The sequence below is a fragment of the Salvelinus namaycush genome, chromosome 23 (assembly GCF_016432855.1).
Source record: "Salvelinus namaycush isolate Seneca chromosome 23, SaNama_1.0, whole genome shotgun sequence".
Classification (NCBI taxonomy): domain Eukaryota; kingdom Metazoa; phylum Chordata; class Actinopteri; order Salmoniformes; family Salmonidae; genus Salvelinus; species Salvelinus namaycush.
The window spans coordinates 42,113,581-42,132,341 of NC_052329.1; the positions used below are offsets into that span (position 1 = coordinate 42,113,581).

At 46.3% G+C, this 18,761-nt stretch overlaps 1 protein-coding gene across 1 annotated transcript in view; it reads left to right on the plus strand.

The window, feature by feature from the left end:
- LOC120018443 (ATP-binding cassette sub-family G member 1-like) overlaps positions 1-18,761 on the plus strand; it is a 42,715-nt gene that overhangs the window by 13,090 nt on the left and 10,864 nt on the right. The window contains exons 3-4 of the mRNA XM_038961647.1: positions 15,522-15,639; positions 16,065-16,197. Of these exons, the coding sequence (XP_038817575.1) occupies positions 15,522-15,639; positions 16,065-16,197 (251 nt within the window). The remainder of the gene's footprint in view (positions 1-15,521; positions 15,640-16,064; positions 16,198-18,761) is intronic.

Below are 18,761 nucleotides of genomic sequence, written 5' to 3' on the forward strand. Positions count from 1 at the left end.
AAGGTAAAAATATGTCATTCTGCAAGGCAGTTAACCCACGGTGTCATGGGTTGGGTTAAATGCAGAAGACACATTTCAGTTGAATACAGTACATTCAGTTGGACAACTGACTAGGTGTCCCCCTCTGTACGTAGTGTACTACAGAAAACTGCAGCCTAGTGAAATTCTACATACCACTTGCTCTTCAAATTTGGCTGGCAAAAATGTTTATTAAATTAGACATAATGATTGCTTTGTCTGGTGGATTATCATAAATAAATGCAGATTTGCATATTTGTAGGCAGAAGTAGCTGCTAGTTAGGGTTGATTTAGCATGGATATTATTTTGCGGTTCAGTGAAGTTTGTACTAGTGTTCAGATAACACATACTGTAAGCTCCAGTTAGGGACCTCAAATCACCTTTCAGAGAAATTAGCTGCCTGACAACACTCCGATCCCACTGAGTATTTTAAGAATCACCAACCATTATAAAAGTCTGATTTGATGTGCCATCATACAAATGACTGTAAACAAAGTAAGATATTACTTGTTAGCCTTTTGAATAGGCGCATCATTACTCCCTCTGGGTAAGTGATTGCTCTCCCAGAAGACCAGAGCGAGAGGGTTGTTAGCGAGGTTGCTTTACGTTTGGGATTGGGTGCTGGTGGTAGTGTTGCTGTGAATCTGAGTTGACGGAACAGCACAGCTGGCTAGTTACTCTGTCTTCACTGGAGGGGCCCTCCTCCCATCACAGCAAAGCACTGTTGTCTTCATTAGCACTCTCCCATCTGGATGTTCATTGGCATGCAGACCTGCGCCTTCTGTGCGCCTGTCCATCTGTCTCCTTCTCGAAGCGTAGACTAGATCAGAGAAACGTACAGACAACATTAAGATATAGAAATGCAGAGAATACAAACATGTAATCTAATCATTAAAAGGCAGCCTACAGTTAGATGCAGTGACACACATGTATTCAAATTTTTGTTTTTGTTTTAAACACATCAACAATGAGCACGGAGGAAATGTAGGTCATCTAAATTGAATGGACCTTGTGGACTTGACCGGATGCCGTTGTCCCTGCCAGGCTTTAGGTCTGGGCAGCATTACAGCCTGTATTGTTCCTGGTTGACTGAAATGGAAACCGGGCCGTCGAGCTGTCCTGCAAATGTTGGTAATACATACGATAAAGGAAACTGAGGAAAAACTCTGTAGCAAGTCGTCTGCAGCCGCAACTAAGAGAGTCTGAGCTGCTCTCAGCCTGTTACTATCGGTCAGCAAACTGCAGTAACCCAGATGCAGTGGGGGTGGGGCTGATGATAACACAACAGGAGGCCATGGGCTTTGCACTCACAAAGATACAAACTAAAAAGGATGCCTCTTGAGCTGCCTTTCATCTCTTAAAAGAGCAATGACTAGTGTTTTTTTTGCATTAACACATATGTCTTAAGCTTAAATTCTTAATTGACCGATGGAGCTGGTTGCGTCATAAAATTCACTAATAATAATTAGCCTATAACGTTAATTTTAGATGTCAAATTGACCTCAACCACATTTCAATTCATTACGCCACTTTATTTACTGTAGAACACACATTTATAGAACACACATTTATAGAACACACATTTAGAACGCATAGCTAGTTGTGATGATGGCTTAAAGGGACATTACACACATTTTCAACCTTAATATTCATGATCTCCAGCACTACTCCAACATCAACAATGTACAGTATGTGAATCATGTGATTTTAACCAATTAGTAGGCAGTGACTACTCACAATTGGTTAAAATCACATGATTCACACCAGATGATGCCATTGGAAAAACAAATCTTGCTCTATCTTTTTTTACTACAAAACAATGACATTTAAATATCCCTTTAACTAGACTCAGACCTACAGTTTAGTGTTTAGTTTACCTACATTGATGTGACCTGACCGTGTCTTTTCTGACTGACCATCTGTCTGACTGAGAGGATGACGAGGCATGGCTATCACCCTGGAAATCCATTAGATGACGTGTCAGTTAGCGCTTTAAAGACCTGATGCATTTCACCTAGGCTGAACCCTCCAGACATACGGACATTCTGTTACTCTGCCGTTTACACCAAATAGTATTGGTGGTGACGAATGTGTGTGTGCTTGCTTGCGTGCATGTGCGCGCGCGAGCGAGCATGACTAAATGTTTTGCTCCCCTGTTTTTAAAGCGCATCAGAGGACTAATATTCAATGGATTAGGCCACTGTAAGCTTTTGTTTGTTGGCATGGCTCTATATAGCTTTTTTAGAAATGTTTGTGTAAGGGGTTTTTAATAGACTTCACACGACTGAGTCACATACTCTTTTAATGTCAGCTTTGGTTGAAAAGAAAAGCAGCTCTGCCCTGGTTATAATCTCGATCTTTCAGGACGATCTTTCAAGATCCGTCAGGATCATGGGAAAGATTTATAACAGGGTAGTACAACTGAGTCACAGTCACGAAGGGATGTCAGCATCTACAATATGTCTGTCAGAGCACGGGCACCTGCGCTGGGGACCCTGGGGGTTGGATTACTCTCAGATTTGTGCCACTGAGGATCCCTGTGATATCCTGGCGACTTTAGCAAGATGGACAGATCTACATTTAGATGTATTTATTTTATTTTATTTAACATTTATTTAACTAGGCAAGTCAGTTAAGAACACATTCTTATTTACAATGACGGCCTACCAAAAGGCAAAAGGCCTCCTGCGGGCACGGGGGCCTGGGATTAAAAATAAATAATAAATAACAATATAAATATAGGACAAAACACACATCACGACAAGAGAGACAACACTACATAAAAAGAGACCTAAGACAACAACATAGCAAGGCAGCAACACAACAAAACAACAACATGGTAGCAACACAACATGGTACTGTACAGTAGCAGTACAAAACATGGTACAAACATTATTGGGCACAGACAACAGCACAAAGGGCAAGAATGTAGAGACAACAATACATCACACAAAGCAGCCACCACTGTCAGTAAGAGTGTCCATGATTGAGTCTTTGAATGAAGAGATTGAGATAAAACTGTCCAGTTTGAGTGTTTGTTGTGGCTCATTCCAGTCGCGAGCTGCAGCGAACTGAAAAGAGGAGTGACCCAGGGATGTGTGTGCTTTGGGGACCTTTAACAGAATGTGACTGGCAGAATGGGTGTTGTATGTGGAGGATGAGGGCTGCAGTAGACATCTCAGATAGGGGGGAGTGAGGCCCAAGAGGGTTTTATAAATAAGCATCAACCAGTGGGTCTTGCGACGTATAGAGTGTAGTGATGTGTCCTATAAGGAGCATTGGTGGCAAATCTGATGATCGAATGGTAAAGAACATCTAGCTGCTCGAGAGCACCCTTACCTGCCGATCTACAAATTATGTCTCCATAATCTAGCATGGGTAGGATGGTCATCTGAATCAGGGTTAGTTTGGCAGCTGGGGTGAAAGAGGAGCAATTACGATAGAAGAAACCAAGTCTAGATTTAACTTTAGCCTGCAGCTTTGACGTGCTGAGAGAAGGACAGTGCACCATCTAGCCATACTCCCAAGTACTTGTATGAGGTGACTACCTCAAGCTCTAAATACTCAGAGTTAGTAATAACACCTGTGGGAGGAGGGGCATTCTTCTTACCAAACAGCCTTTGTTTTGGAGGTGTTCAGAACAAGGTTAAGGGTAGAGAAAGCTTGTTGGACACTAAGAAAGCTTTATTGTTCCCTACTGCCTGAGCTATGTTGTTGATGTAAATTGAGAAGAGCTTGGGGCCTAGGATCGAGCCTTGGGGTACTCCCTTGGTGACAGTCAGTGGCTGAGACAGCAGATTTTCTGACTTTATACACTGCAATCTTTGAGAGAGGTAGTTATCAAACCAGGCCAAAGACCCCTCAGAGACACCAATACTCCTTAGCTGGCCCACAAGAATGGAATGGTCTACCGTATCAAAAGCTTTGGCCAAGTCAATAAAAATAGCAGCACAATATTGCTTAGAATCAAGGGCAATGGTGACATCATTGAGGACCCTTAAGGTTGTAGTGACACATACATAACCTGAGCGGAAACCAGATTGCATACTCGAGAGAATACTATATCAAGAAAGCCAGTCAGTTGATTATTGACACGTTTTTCCAACACTTTAGATAAACAGGGCAAAATAGAAATTGGCCTATAACATTTAGGATCAGCTTGATCTCCCCCTTTAAATAATGGACGGACCGTGGCTGCCTTACAAGCAATAGGAACCTCCCCGGAAAGGAGAGAGAGGTTAAAAATGTTGGAGATAGGCTTGGCGATGATACGGGCAGCAACCTTAAAGATGAATGTAAAATGAATACTTCTTATAGCACTCAGGCAGTGAGAGAAAGAGAGATGGTGTCTTTAAACTCGCACTTGTCTTTTCTAACTAGCACTGATTTTGTAGATTTTCTGAAGAAGGTTTTTGGATGCTGTACTGAGCTGCTCTTCTTCCAGTGTATTCTATCATCCATGACTGGAGACCCAGTTGAGTAGACACACCACCCTAACAATGATGTCCTGTTAAGCAGTGCAGCAGTCTCCCCTTGATGGTAGGAGTAGGAGTAGCCTACCGATCTAGAATCAGTTTTGCCTTTCAGATCACAATGAATAGGACAGGGGGGGACATGATCCAACGGTGCATTCGGGAAGTATTCAGACCCCTTGACCTTTTCCACATTATGTTATGCTACGGCCTAAAATGGATTAAATAGTCCCCCCCCCCCCATCAATCTACACACAATACCCTATAATGACAAAGCAAAAACAGTTTTTTAGATTTTTTGCAAATTTATAAAGAATAAAAGCTGAAATCACATGTACATAAGTATTCGGACCCCATCGGGTTCAAGTCCGGGCTCTGGCTGGGCCACTGAAGGGCATTCAGAGATTTGTCCCAAAGCCACTCCTGCTCTGTCTTGGCTAAATGCTTTGGGTCATTGTCCTGTTGGAAGGTGAACCTTCGCTCCAGTCTGAGGTCCTGAGCTCTTTGGAGCAGGTTTTCATCAAGGATCTCTCTGTACTTTGCTCCATTCATCATTCCCTCGATCCTGACAAGTCTCCCAGTCCCTGTTGCTAAAAAACATCTCTTCCATCTTGGTTTCATCAGACTAGAGAATCTAGTTTGTCATGGTCTGAGAGTCCTTTAGGTGCCTTTTGGCAAACTCCAAGCAGGCTGTCATGTGCTTTTTACTGATTAGTGGCTTCCGTCTGGCCACTCTACCATAAAGGCCTGATTGGTGGAGTGCTGCAGAGAGTGTTGGGCTTCTGGAAGGTTTTCTCATCTCCAAAGAGGAGCTCTGTCAGAGTGACCTTCGGGTTCTTGGTCACCTCCCTGACCAAGGCCCTTCTCCCCCGATTGCTCAGTTTGGCCGAGCGGCCAGCTCTAGAAAGAGTCTTGGTGGTTCCAAAGTTCTTCCATTTAAGAATGATGGAGGCCACTGTGTTCTAGGGGACCTTCAATGCTGCAGAAATGTTTTGGTACCGTTCCCCAGATCTGTGCCTTGACACAATCCTGTCTCGGAGCTCTACGGACAATTCCTTTGACCTCATGGCTTGGTTTTTGCTCTGACATGCACTGTCAACTGTGGGACCTTATATAGACAGGTGTGTGCCTTTCCAAATCATGTCCAATCAATTGAATTTAGCACAAGTGGACTCCAATAAAGTTGTAGAATCATCTCAAGGATGATCAATGGAAACAGGATGCATCTGAGCTCAATTTCGAGTCTCATAGCAAAGGGTCTGAATACTTATGTAGATGAGCTATTTCTGTTTTTTATTTTTAATGCATTTGCAAAAATGTCTGAACCTGTTTTTGCTTTGTCATTATGGGGTATTTTGTTTAGATTGCTGAGTATTTTATTTTTTTAACCCATTTTAGAATAAGGCTGTAACGTAACAAAATGTGGGAAAAGTCGAGGGGTCTGAATACTTTCCGAAGGCACTGTATATTAGAAATTAAGCAATATCTGGTGAAAATGTAACATGATGCATTTTTTATTTTTAATTTTTTTTGTGGCCCGCTCTTTTAAGAGTATACTAAAATGAAGGAATGCGGCTTTAAATGCATTATTCATTTATGTTTGGCTTGGAGCAGTGGTGCTTTGCAGCAGATCTAAAACAGTTAATTACAGTCTATAGTTTTGACAGACTGTTACCCTGCGATAGGCATGTTCTTGGGTGGGAGCCTGTACGAGAGGTATCAGACGCTGTTTCACATAGCTGAGGCGTGTGCTAGATATAGCTGAGGTGGTCTACTAGAGGGCTACATAAAACAAAAACACATGCAAAAATACTATTTCAACAGCCACAGCGGGAGTCTAACTGACATTATGTAACAGTCTGGCCGGATGATATATGGGAAAACTCTGTTTACTTTTTTGCTGTATTGGAGCTGCTTTGTTGCTGTCAGGCAATGCATTGGAGAAAATGCATGCCACTATTGTGGCATTTCTATTTTAAATCCTGAAATATATCATATTTAATCGTGGAATGTTTTCATTTATATTTTCAATTAGGTAGATTTGACAGAACAGAAAAAGAAACACGCATCTGTCACGCCCTGGCCTTAGTATTCTTTGTTTCCTTTATTATTTTAGTTAGGTCAGGGTGTGATATGGGGAAGGTATGTGTGTTTTGTCTAGTTTAGGGTGTGTGTATTGTTTAAGGGGTTTTTAGTATGTATGGGGTTGTGTTCAGTGTAGGTGTTTAGGAAAGTCTATGGTTGCCTGATTTGGTTCTCAATCAGAGACAGCTGTTTATTGTTGTCTCTGATTGGGAGCCATATTTAAGGCAGCCATAGGCTTTAGGTGTTTGTGGGTAATTGTCTATGTTGTACGTTTGTAGCTTGTGTGTGCACTTACGTTTATAGCTTCACGATTGTTTGTTGTTTTCTTTAGGTTTATAATAGTGTTCGTGTCGTGTTTTTCTTGATTCTCAAATAAAAGAGAATGTATTTTCCACACGCCGCGCCTTGGTCCTCTCTCTCACCCATAGACGATCGTGACAGAATTACCCACCAAACCAGGACCAAGCAGCGGCAGCAGGAGAGGCTGCACTATTTGGAGAAATGGACATGGGAGGACGACCTAGAAGGCAAAGGACCCTGGGCACAGCCAGGAGAATATCCCCAAAGAGGAGCTGGAGGCAGCTAAAGCTGAGAGGCGGCGATATGAGGAGGCAGCACGGAAACAAGGCTGGAAGCCCGTAAGTCAAACCCAAACATTTCTTGGGGGGGGGGGCTCTCGGGGAGTGTAGTTGGGTCAGTCAGGAGACGTGAGCCAACTCCTCCTGCTTTACGTAAGGAGCCGGTGAGGGCGGATTTGTAGGTGAGTGACGCAGAGACAGTAAAGGAGTTAATGGAGAAATTGGAGGAGAGAGTTATGAGGGATGTACTGGTTTGGTGCATGAGGCACGGCATCCGTCCGACTGAACGTGTTGGTGAGTTAATGTCACCGGGAACAGCTCTCCATACTCGTCCTGAGGTGCGTGCTAGCCGTCTGGTTAAGACAGTGCCTACACCACGCACCAAGCCTCCTGTGCGTCTCCAGAGTCCTGTGCGTCCTGTTACTGCTCCCCGCACTAGCCCTGTGGTGCATGTCTCCAGCCCAGTACCACCAGTGCTGACACCACGCACCAAGCCTCCTGTGCGTCTCCAGAGCCCTGTTCCTCCTCCACGCACTCTTCCTGTGGTGCGTGTCTCCAGCCCAGTGCCTCCAGTTCCGGCACCACGCACCAGGCCTCATGTGCGTCTCCAGAGCCCTGTACGCACTGATCCTTCTCCCCGCACTCGCCCTGAGGTGCGTGCCCTCAGCCCGGTACCACCAGTCCCGGTATCACGCACCAGGCCTATAGTGCGCCTCGAGAACTCAGTGTGCCCTGTTCCTGCTCCCCGCACTAGCCTTGAGGTGCGTGTCTCCAGTCCGGTACCACCAGTTCCGGCACCACGCACCAGGCCTACTGTGCGCCTCAGCAGGTCAGAGTCGGCCGTCTGCCCAACGCCGCCTGCACTGCTCGTCTGCCCAGCGCCGTCTGAGCTGCCTGCCTGCCCAACGCCATCTGAGCCATCCGTCTGCCCAACGCCATCTGAGCCATCCGTCTGCCCAACGCCATCTGAGCCATCCGTCTGCCCAGCGCCATCTGAGCCATCCGTCTGCCCAGCGCCATCTGAGCCATCCGTCTGCCCAGCGCCATCTGAGCCATCCGTCTGCCCAGCACCATCTGAGCCATCCGTCTGCCCAGCGCCATCTGAGCCATCCGTCTGCCCAGCGCCATCTGAGCCATCCGTCTGCCCAGCGCCATCTGAGCCATCCGTCTGTCCCGAGCCATCTGAGCCGCCCGTCAGTCAGGAGCCGCCAGAGCCGCCAGTCAGCCAGGATCCGCCAGAGCCGCCAGTCAGCCAGGATCCGCCAGAGCCGCCAGTCAGCCAGGATCCGCCAGAGCCGCCAGTCAGCCAGGATCCGCCAGAGCCGCCAACCAGCCAGGATCCGCCAGAGCCGCCAACCAGCCAGGATCCGCCAGAGCCGCCAGCCAGCCAGGATCCGCCAGAGCCTCCAGCCAGCCAGGATCCGCCAGAGCCTCCAGCCAGCCAGGATCCGCCAGAGCCTCCAGCCAGCCAGGATCCGCCAGAGCCTCCAGCCAGCCAGGATCCGCCAGAGCCTCCAGCCAGCCAGGATCCGCCAGAGCCGCCAGCCAGCCAGGATCCGCCAGAGCCGCCAGCCAGCCAGGATCCGCCAGAGCCGCCAGCCAGCCAGGATCCGCCAGAGCCGCCAGCCAGCCAGGATCCGCCAGAGCCGCCAGCCAGCCAGGATCCGCCAGAGCCGCCAGTCAGCCAGGATCCGCCAGAGCCGCCAGCCAGCCAGGATCCGCCAGAGCCGCCAGCCAGCCAGGATCCGCCAGAGCCGCCAGCCAGCCAGGATCCGCCAGAGCCGCCAGCCAGCCAGGAGCAGCCAGATCCGCCAGCCAGCCATGAGCAGCCAGATCCGCCAGCCAGCCATGAGCAGCCAGATCCGCCAGCCAGCCATGAGCAGCCAGATCCGCCAGCCAGCCATGAGCAGCCAGATCCGTCAGCCAGCCATGAGCAGCCAGATCCGTCAGCCAGCCATGAGCAGCCAGATCCGTCAGCCAGCCATGAGCTGCAGTCCCTCAGTCCGGAGCTGCCGTCCCTCAGTCCGGAGCTGCCGTCCCTCAGTCCGGAGCTGCCGTCCCTCAGTCCGGAGCTGCTTTCCAGTCATGAGCTGCCGTCCCTCAGTCCGGAGCTGCTTTCCAGTCATGAGCTGCCGTCCCTCAGTCCGGAGCTGCCCTCCAGTCATGAGCTGCCCTCCAGTCATGAGCTGCCCTCCAGTCATGAGCTGCCCTCCAGTCATGAGCTACCCTCCAGTCCGGAGCTACCCTCCAGTCCGGAGCTACCCCTCAGTCCGGAGCTACCCCTCAGTCCGGAGCTACCCCTCAGTCCGGAGCTGCCCCTCAGTCCGGAGCTGCCCCTCAGTCCGGAGCTGCCCCTCAGTCCGGAGCTGCCCCTCAGTCCGGAGCTACCCCTCAGTCCGGAGCTACCCCTCAGTCCGGAGCTACCCCTCAGTCCGGAGCTACCCCTCAGTCCGGAGCTACCCCTCAGTCCGGAGCTACCCATCCGTCCGGTGGCGCCCTCTGGGATGGTCTTCAGTCCGGGACTTGCTACAAGGGTCGCCGCTACAGAGGCGCCACCAAAGCGGGTATTGACAATGGTGGAGTGGGGGCCTCGTCCCGCGCCCGAGCCGCCGCCATGATGGGGGCCACCCCGGACCCTCCCCTTCTGTTTCAGGTTCTGCGGCCGGAGTCCGCACCTTTGGGGGGGGGGGGGGGGGGTACTGTCACGCCCTGGCCTTAGTATTCTTTGTTTCCTTTATTATTTTAGTTAGGTCAGGGTGTGACATGGGGAAGGTATGTGTGTTTTGTCTAGTTTAGGGTGTGTGTATTGTTTAAGGGGTTTTTAGTATGTATGGGGTTGTGTTCAGTGTAGGTGTTTAGGAAAGTCTATGGTTGCCTGATTTGGTTCTCAATCAGAGACAGCTGTTTATTGTTGTCTCTGATTGGGAGCCATATTTAAGGCAGCCATAGGCTTTAGGTGTTTGTGGGTAATTGTCTATGTTGTACGTTTGTAGCTTGTGTGTGCACTTACGTTTATAGCTTCACGATCGTTTGTTATTTTGTTTAGGTTTATAATAGTGTTTGTGTCGTGTTTTTCTTGATTCTCAAATAAAAGAGAATGTATTTTCCACACGCTGCGCCTTGGTCCTCTCTCTCACCCATAGACGATCGTGACAGCATCTATTGATGGAAAACGGCAGTGCCGTTTTTTAGGCGTTTATTCATTAGGAACCACACGGATTGAAAAACATTTTGCTACAGTGTGCACTAATGAATACACCCCAAGGTATAATCCTTCATCAGACGAAACATGGAACAGATCCGATTAAAGTAAAAGATGAAGAGAACCATGACTGGTCTGGCATCAAAATAACTCACTCAGCACCAACATGTACTGTGGGCCTGCATTTGCAGGTGTAGAGTGGTCCAGCCCCTGAAGTCACTATTAACACTGTATGCAAGGATTTCCTTTGTGTTGTCTTAGGCATGCTGCATTATCTCTCCAACTTCCATTGTCTCACACCTTTGGGTAGCAGAGGTTCTATTGTGATAACATCCTGTAGGTCTGATATCTGATTGGCGGTTAACTTTACTGTAATACGATTGGTCAACAACTCAGATTTTCAATCAATCAATCACATTTATTTATAAAGCCCTTCTTACATCAGCTGATGTCACAAAGTGCTGTACAGAAACCCAGCCCAAAACTCCAAACAGCAAGCAATTATGGTGTAGAAGCACGGTGGCTAGGAAAAACTCCCTAGAAAGGACAGAACCTAGGAAGAAACCTAGAGAGGAACTAGGCTATGAGGGGTGGCCAGTCCTCTTCTGGCTGTGCCGGGTGGAGATTATAACAGAACATGGCCAAGATGTTCAAATGTTCATAGATGACCAGAAGGGTCAAATAATAATAATCACAGTGGTTGTAGAGGGTGCAACAGGTCAGCACCTCAGGAGTAAATGTCAGTTGGCTTTTCATAGCCGATCATTCAGAGTATCTCTACCGCTCCTGCTGTCTCTAGAGAGTTGAAAACAGCAGGTCTGGGACAGGTAGCACGCCCGGTGAACAGGTCAGGGTTCCATAGCCGCAGGCAGAACAGTTGAAACTGGAGCAGCAGCACGGCCAGGTGGACTGGGGACAGCAGGGAGTCATCAGGCCAGGTAGTCCTGAGGCATGGTCCTAGGGTTCAGGTCCTCCGAGAGAGAGAAATAAAGAAAGAGAGAAAGACAGAATTAGAGAGAGCATACTTACATTCACACAGGACACCGGATAAGTCAGGAGAAATACTCCAGATATAACAGACTGACCCTAGCCCCCCGACACAAACTACTGCAGCATAAATACTGGAGGCTGAGACAGGAGGGGTCGGGAGACACTGTCCGACGATACCCCCGATGGCCAAACAGGCAGGATATAACCCCACCCACTTTACCAAAGCACAGCCCCCACACCACTAGAGGGATATCTTCAACCACCAACTTACCATCCTGAGACAAGGCCGAGTATAGCCCACAAAGATCTTCGCCACGGCGCAACCCAAGGACAACCCGGACAGGAAGATCACGTCCGTGACTCAACCCACCCTCCTTAGGGACGGCATGGAAGAGCACCAGTAAGCCAGTGACTCAGCCCCTGTAATAGGGTTAGAGGCAGAGAATCCCAGTGGAGAGAGGGGAACCGGCCAGGCAGAGACAGCAATGGCGGTTCGTTGCTCCAGTGCCTTTCCGTTCACCTTCACCCTCCTGGGCCAGACTACACTCAAGCATAGGATCTACTGAAGAGATGAGTCTTCAATAAAGACTTAAAGGTTGAGACCGAGTCTGTGTCTCTCACATGGGTAGACAGACCATTCCATAAAAATGGAGCTCTATAGGAGAAAGCCCTGCCTCCAGCTGTTTGCTTAGAAATTCTAGGGTCAGTTAGGAGGCCTGCGTCTTGCGACCGTAGCATACGTGTAGGTATGTACGGCAGGACCAAATCGGAAAGATAGGTAGGAGCAAGCCCATGTAATGCTTTGTAGGTTAGCAGTAAAACTTTGAAATCAGCCCTTGCCTTAACAGGAAGCCAGTGTAGAGAGGCTAGCACTGGAGTAATATGATCCTTTTTTTTTTTTTGAATCCAAACAAGTCAGATGCTTATAGAAGCGTCTTAGATTCACTGTTCTTTCTCTTTCTTTGTTCCTGACCGAGTGTGGTGAGATACACTCTCTCTTACTTTCTGTCTCCCCACCAGGGACTCTTGGGACATGGCCTATGACTTCGCTCTCTCTCTCCCTGTCTGATCACGCCTAGATATTAAATGCCTTGTTAATGTCAGTATTGCCTTGTAACTTAAGCTTTATGCCTCGTATGTGATTTCATTGATTTGACAAAGTAATTAAATACACTTGTATTTCAAATTCCATTCTCAGACCTTTCTTGATTTTCTATTACTTTAATGCAACAATAGTCTTGCTGTAATATTACTCAATTATCTTAATTGACAATTCATTTTTATTGCATAGTCTTATTACGGGTCGCATATGAAGGACATATAATATGCATATAATAAATATTACCCCACTACACAGGAACATCCACTCTAAACTAGAATCGGTTTGATTAATTTGCCAAATTGTTTCGGAACACTTTTTGACCCACTTCTACATCCTACTGTCACTTTGACTTTTATCCTAACTGCTACTCCATGTATGCATTTAATGTTTTGTTATGAGTAACACATACCTTTGGTAACAAACAACATTTTCTACATTATCGAAGGTAAAGACCACTTCGGAGTGCTGTGGAAAAGCAAAGAACTAAAAAGGAACTGTAGATTGTTTTTTATTGAGTAGGCCTAACTTAGCAATTGCTGTACGGTCAATTAAAAGAAATTCAAAAGTTTAATAGACTTTTAATCAACTCCTGGCTGACCATTTCTTGCTCTTGAAATATCATGGCTCTAAGTTAGTGGAATGACTCTTTTGGCATTAAGTCTCGGGCTAGTCCAATTTCGACAATCACAGAGTGAACACTGGGTGTTTGTGCCTTGTAAGTTGAACAGCGAAGGGAGACACTCGGGTGCTCATCCTCCTTGGCTGCTCTACATCTCCGCCCAGGCATTAGTGTCTTTCGCAGGAAGAGAAGGGGAGGGGAGGCCCTCTGTCATCCTTCAGCATCCGAAACACAAACACAGGTAGTACAGCCACAGCAGGTGTCACTATGCCCACCACATGGTTTCTCTTTTAAGCCCCTTCACAGCTCTCTCTATCCTCCCTCCCTCCGTCTCGCTCACCTCTCTTGCTCACTCACGATCTCCCCTCTCTTCTTGCAGCTGCTCATTGATACAGATGGATGCATTAAATGCATTAAAAATATGAACCGTTTCACCTCTTTTTAGACCATCTTTAATTTCCCCCACACACATCTGAAATATATTTTTGGACCATACAGGTCAGTTGGAAAGCACTTAATGCAACTTTATTGCATTTATATGATCATTTACTTATCTGAACATAAAGGGAGTATGTTTTAAGATAAATGCAATCCACGTATTTTGCTGCCAACTCATTCCCACCCTAAAATCCATTGACCCAAATTGTTCAACTCGTATTAAATGGATAATGAATACCTGTTATCCTCTTCCAAAGCTCCGATTTTATGCAGTGTGTGATTTTGACTTTTCTGTGTAGCCAACTTTGTCATTATTTTGCCAGAGGGCAAGAACATTTGTCTTTCAGTGAATGCACCCAATCCAATGAACTGTGATTAATCCTATTGTTTACATGTGCTGATTGGGTGTAATACAAGTCTTTGCCGAATTTGGTTACCTGCCTTATTTTTACCAGGTTCATTTGATTCTGAGGGGCTTACATAAGCATTTTTGACAATTTCTGTCCAATACCATGCACCATATGGACACCGACAACTATGACGTTCCATGTTGTCATGCTTTGGACTCAAATAATTGAATGGAATTGATTTAGTAAATACATGATGATTTGTTGGAACTTGAATTTGTTTCTCACGTTTCTTCAGTTTTCTTGCTGTAACATGCGGACAATTGTCACGACTCACTCAATGTTAGCCTGCCGAGCTAAAGACTAGGCATTAGCTTTAGTCTCAGACAAAAGGTTACTCATCACATGAGTATAGTGTCACAAGGTTTGCATAACTTTTCCCTTGTCTGTTGAAGGATGTAGCTACCATTTATAGTGGGATTCAACACCAACTAGACATACAGTATAACATACTGCAAGCTCAAAGATTTGTTTTTTGTTTAGCCATTTTTTTCCTTCTTCCCGATCCACATCCTAGTGCATTTATATCATCACTCAATGCTTCACCCCCCCCCCCCCCCCCCAAAAAAAACGTACCCGTATGGGAATTAAGCCATGAAATGAACAAGTTGTGAACATGCCCTTCCTGAACCAGCCAATTACTGTCTGTGCAACCACTGCATGGCTTACACACTGTGTCCTCACAAGGGAGAGGTTACTAAAGTGCATCCTCTCCCAGCAGGGAACTACGTTCCATTAAAAGAGGACAGAAAAGGTTGGAGGTATTTGTGTATCGCTCTGAAGGATTATACCAGAAAATCCAATTAAACTGGCAGCCACTGCAATCAACTGGATTAGCGTTCAGATGGCTGTGTCCATTAGATAAATAGCAGGTTACTGTAGGCCATTCCACTGGCTTTTTGCATGCTTATGGCTAGGCAATTATTTCATTTCCATTTGATTTACAGTGTTGTCACATACGATAGATTAAGAGTGAGACAGTGAGACACTCTAGTACTGAGACCTTGGGACCCTGGGTTGCACATTTCTGTTCTAGCCCAGCTCTAACACACCGGATCCAAATCAACAAGGTCATGAATCGGGTGTGCTAGTTCTGGGCTAGAACAACAGTGTGTTTCACCGTTTACACGAATGTGCTGTTCAAACAGAATAGATAAACGGCTCATTTTAAAATGTGAATTCACTCTAAAAATGTAGAACAATAACTTTATTTATAAAGCGTATTTTACGAATGCAGCTCAAAGTGCTTCAAAATAAGCACCCCAACAAACAGTGTGTGTTGATTTGAATCACACCATGGGCATGTTTGGGTGGGAACCTGGCTAATCCAAGCTTGTTCTGGGATCTGAAAGGTGAGCATGAGGAGATTTAAAATGTAAATCGACACCCAACCAGATGGGTGCATTCACTCAGAAAACACAATAAAATCCAAATACCCCCTTTTAACGCGAAACACAAAGAGGGTTTTATCCGAGGAGGAGAGAATGCATGGTTTGGACATTTAAGCAGGTTTAAGCAGATACTGTGTGACGCTTAAAGCCTGAAGTGCCATTGTGAGGCTGATGGAGGATTTTATATGGTTCTGCTTTCTTTTGTACCCGGTTCTTAGGTTACAAGACCCTGCTGAAGGGGATCTCTGGGAAATTCACCAGCGGCGGCCTGGTGGCCATCATGGGTCCCTCAGGAGCTGGGAAATCCACCCTGATGAATATTCTGTCCGGCTACAGGTGAGCCACAGGCCCGACACTTAACAACCAAGAGGTGTACAAGGACACTGATAGACTTCTACTAACAAGAATCACGCCACACCTACAGTTCTGGGCATTAAAAAGTTGTCATTACAAAAAGCCTTGCTGCAGCTTGCTGTTACCTTGCTGTGACTCTCGCAGGGTGACGCCAAGCGCCAAGTTAATTCGCAATCATTTAACAATGACCCAAGTCATGAAATACATTTTTGAGAATGATTACTGTATGTATTTTTGCATATATTCCATTTGTATTGTATGTGTGTGTTTTCATGTTTTAAACTTTGGAAATATGTGTTGTTCATGTTTACATGAATGTCTGTTCATTTCTCTTTTAAACACAGAAATAAATCAATTGTATCATATGGATCAAATGCGTAACCCAGGTATGGCTTTGCCCTCTGTAGAGAGACAGGGATGAAGGGGGAGATCTTGATCAATGGGCAGCCTCGTGACCTGCGCTCTTTCAGGAAGGTCTCGTGCTACATCATGCAGGACGACATGCTTCTGCCTCACCTCACAGTACAGGAAGCCATGATGGTAATTAAAATAATTATATATTTAACCTTTACTTATCCAGAAGACCTCTTTTACAAAGGAGACCCGGCCAGAGTGCAGGTCAATAGATCAAACACATTGCAGTGCATACACAATGGAAAGGAATGCTTCTGGAAGTAGACAATAGGTTAATTAAAAATTATATATTTCACCTTTATTTAACCAGGTAGGCAAGTTGAGAACAAGTTCTCATTTACAACTGCGACCTGGCCAAGATAAAGCAAAGCAGTGCGACAAAAACAACAACAGAGTTACACATGGGATAAACAATCGTACAGTCAATAACACAATAGAAAAATCTGTGTACAGTGTGTGCAAATGAAGTAAGGAGGTAAGGCAATAAATAGGCCAATAGTGGCGAAGTAATTACAATTTAGCAATTTACACTGGAGTGATATATGTGCAAGTAGAAATACTGGTGTGCAAAAGAGCAGAAAAACATATGGGGATGAGGTAGGTAGTTGGTTGGATGGGCTATTTACAGATGGGCTGTGTACAACTGCAGCGATCGGTAAGCTGCTCTGACATCTGACGCTTAAATTTAGTGAGGGAGATATAAGTCTCCAACTTCAGTGATTTTTGCAATTCGTTCCAGTCATTGTCAGCAGAGAACTGGAAGGAAAGGCGGTCAAAGGAAGTGTTGGCTTTGGGGATGACCAGTGAAATATACCTGCTGGAGCGCAGGCTACGGGTGGTTATTGCTATGGTGACCAGTGAGCTGAGATAAGCCGGAGCTTTACCAAGCAAAGACTTATAGATGACCTGGAGCCAGTGGGTTTGGCGACGAATATGTATCGGGGACCAGCCAACGAGAGCATACAGGTCACAGTGGGGAGTAGTATATGGGGCTTTGGTGACAAAACGGATGGCACTGTGATAGACTGCATTCAATTTGCTGAGTAGAGTGTTGGAGGCTATTTTGTAAATGACGTCGCCAAAGTCGAGGATCGGTAGGATAGTCAGTTTTACGAGGGTATGTTTGGCAGCATGAGTGAAGGATGCTTTGTTTGCGAAATAGGAAGCCGATTCTAGATTTAACTTTGGATTGGAGATGCTTAATGTAGGTCTGGAAGGAGAGTTTACAGTCTAGCCAGACACCTAGGTATTTATAGTTGTCCACATATTCTAAGTCAGAACCGTCCAGAGTAGTGATGCTAGTCGGGCGGGTGGGTGCGGGCAGCGCATGCATTTCGTTTAGCATTTAAGAACAGTTGGAGGCCACGGAAGGAGTGTTGTAATGGCGTTGAAGCTCGTTTGGAAGTTAGTTAACACAGTGTCCAAAGAAGGGCCAGATGTATACAGAATGGTGTCGTTTGCATAGAGGTGGATCAAAGAATCACCCGCAGCAAGAGCGACATCATTGATTTATACAGAGAAAAGAGTCGGCCCGAGAATTGAACCCTGTGGCACCCCCATAGAGACTGCCAGAGGTCCGGACAACAGGCCCTCCGATTTGACACACTGAACTCTATCTGAGAAGTAGTTAGTGAACCAGGCGAGTCAGTCATTAGAGAAACCAAGGCTGTTGAGTCTGCCGATAAGAATACGGGGATTGACAGAGTCGAAAGCCTTTGCCAGGTCGATGAAGACGGCTGCACAGTACTGTCTTTTATCAATGGCGGTTATGATATCGTTTAGGACCTTGAGTGTGCCTGAGGTGCACCCGTGACCAGCTTGGAAACCAGATTGCAATGGTTGGTGATCTGTTTCTTCATTTGGCTTTTGAAGACTTTAGAAAGGCAGGACAGGATGGATATAGGTCTGTAACAGTTTGGGTCTAGACTGTCTCCCCCTTTTGAAGAGGGGGATGACCGCGGCCGCTTTCCAATCTTTGGGAATCTCAGACGATAGGAAAGAGATGTTGAACAGACTAGTAATAGGGGTTGCAACAATGGCGGCGGATAATTTTAGGAAGAGAGGGTCTAGATTGTCTAGCCCAGCTGATTTGTAGGGATCCAGATTTTGCAGCTCTTTCAGAACATCAGCTGTCTGGATTTGGGGGAAGGAGATGCGGGGGGGGGCTTGGTCCAGTTGCTGTGGGGGGTGCAGAGCTGTTGGCCGGGGTTGGTGTAGCCAGGCGGAAAGCATGGCCAGCCATAGAGAAATGCTTATTGAAATTCTCAATTATCGTGGATTTATCAGTGGTGACAGTGTTTCCTAGTCTCATGGACTTTACAGTGTCCCAAAACATTTTGGAATTAGTGCTGCAGGATGCACATTTCTGTTTGAAAAAGCTAGCCTTTGCTTTCCTAACTGACTGTGTGTTGGTTCCTGACTTCCCTGAAAAGTTGCATATCGCAGGGACTATTCGAAGCTAGTGCAGTACGCCACCTTGCTGGTCAAGGGCAGTCAAGTCTGGAGTGGAGATAAACCGGTGAAACGTTTATAAAGCAGCAAATACAATGTATTAGAGCAGTCAGAATTCAATATTCCACATGATGTATGTTCTACATCAGGGGTGTCAAACTCATTCCACGGAGGGCCTAGTGTCTGCAGGTTTTTGGTTTTTCCTTTCAATAAAGCCCTAGACAACCAGGTGTGGGGAG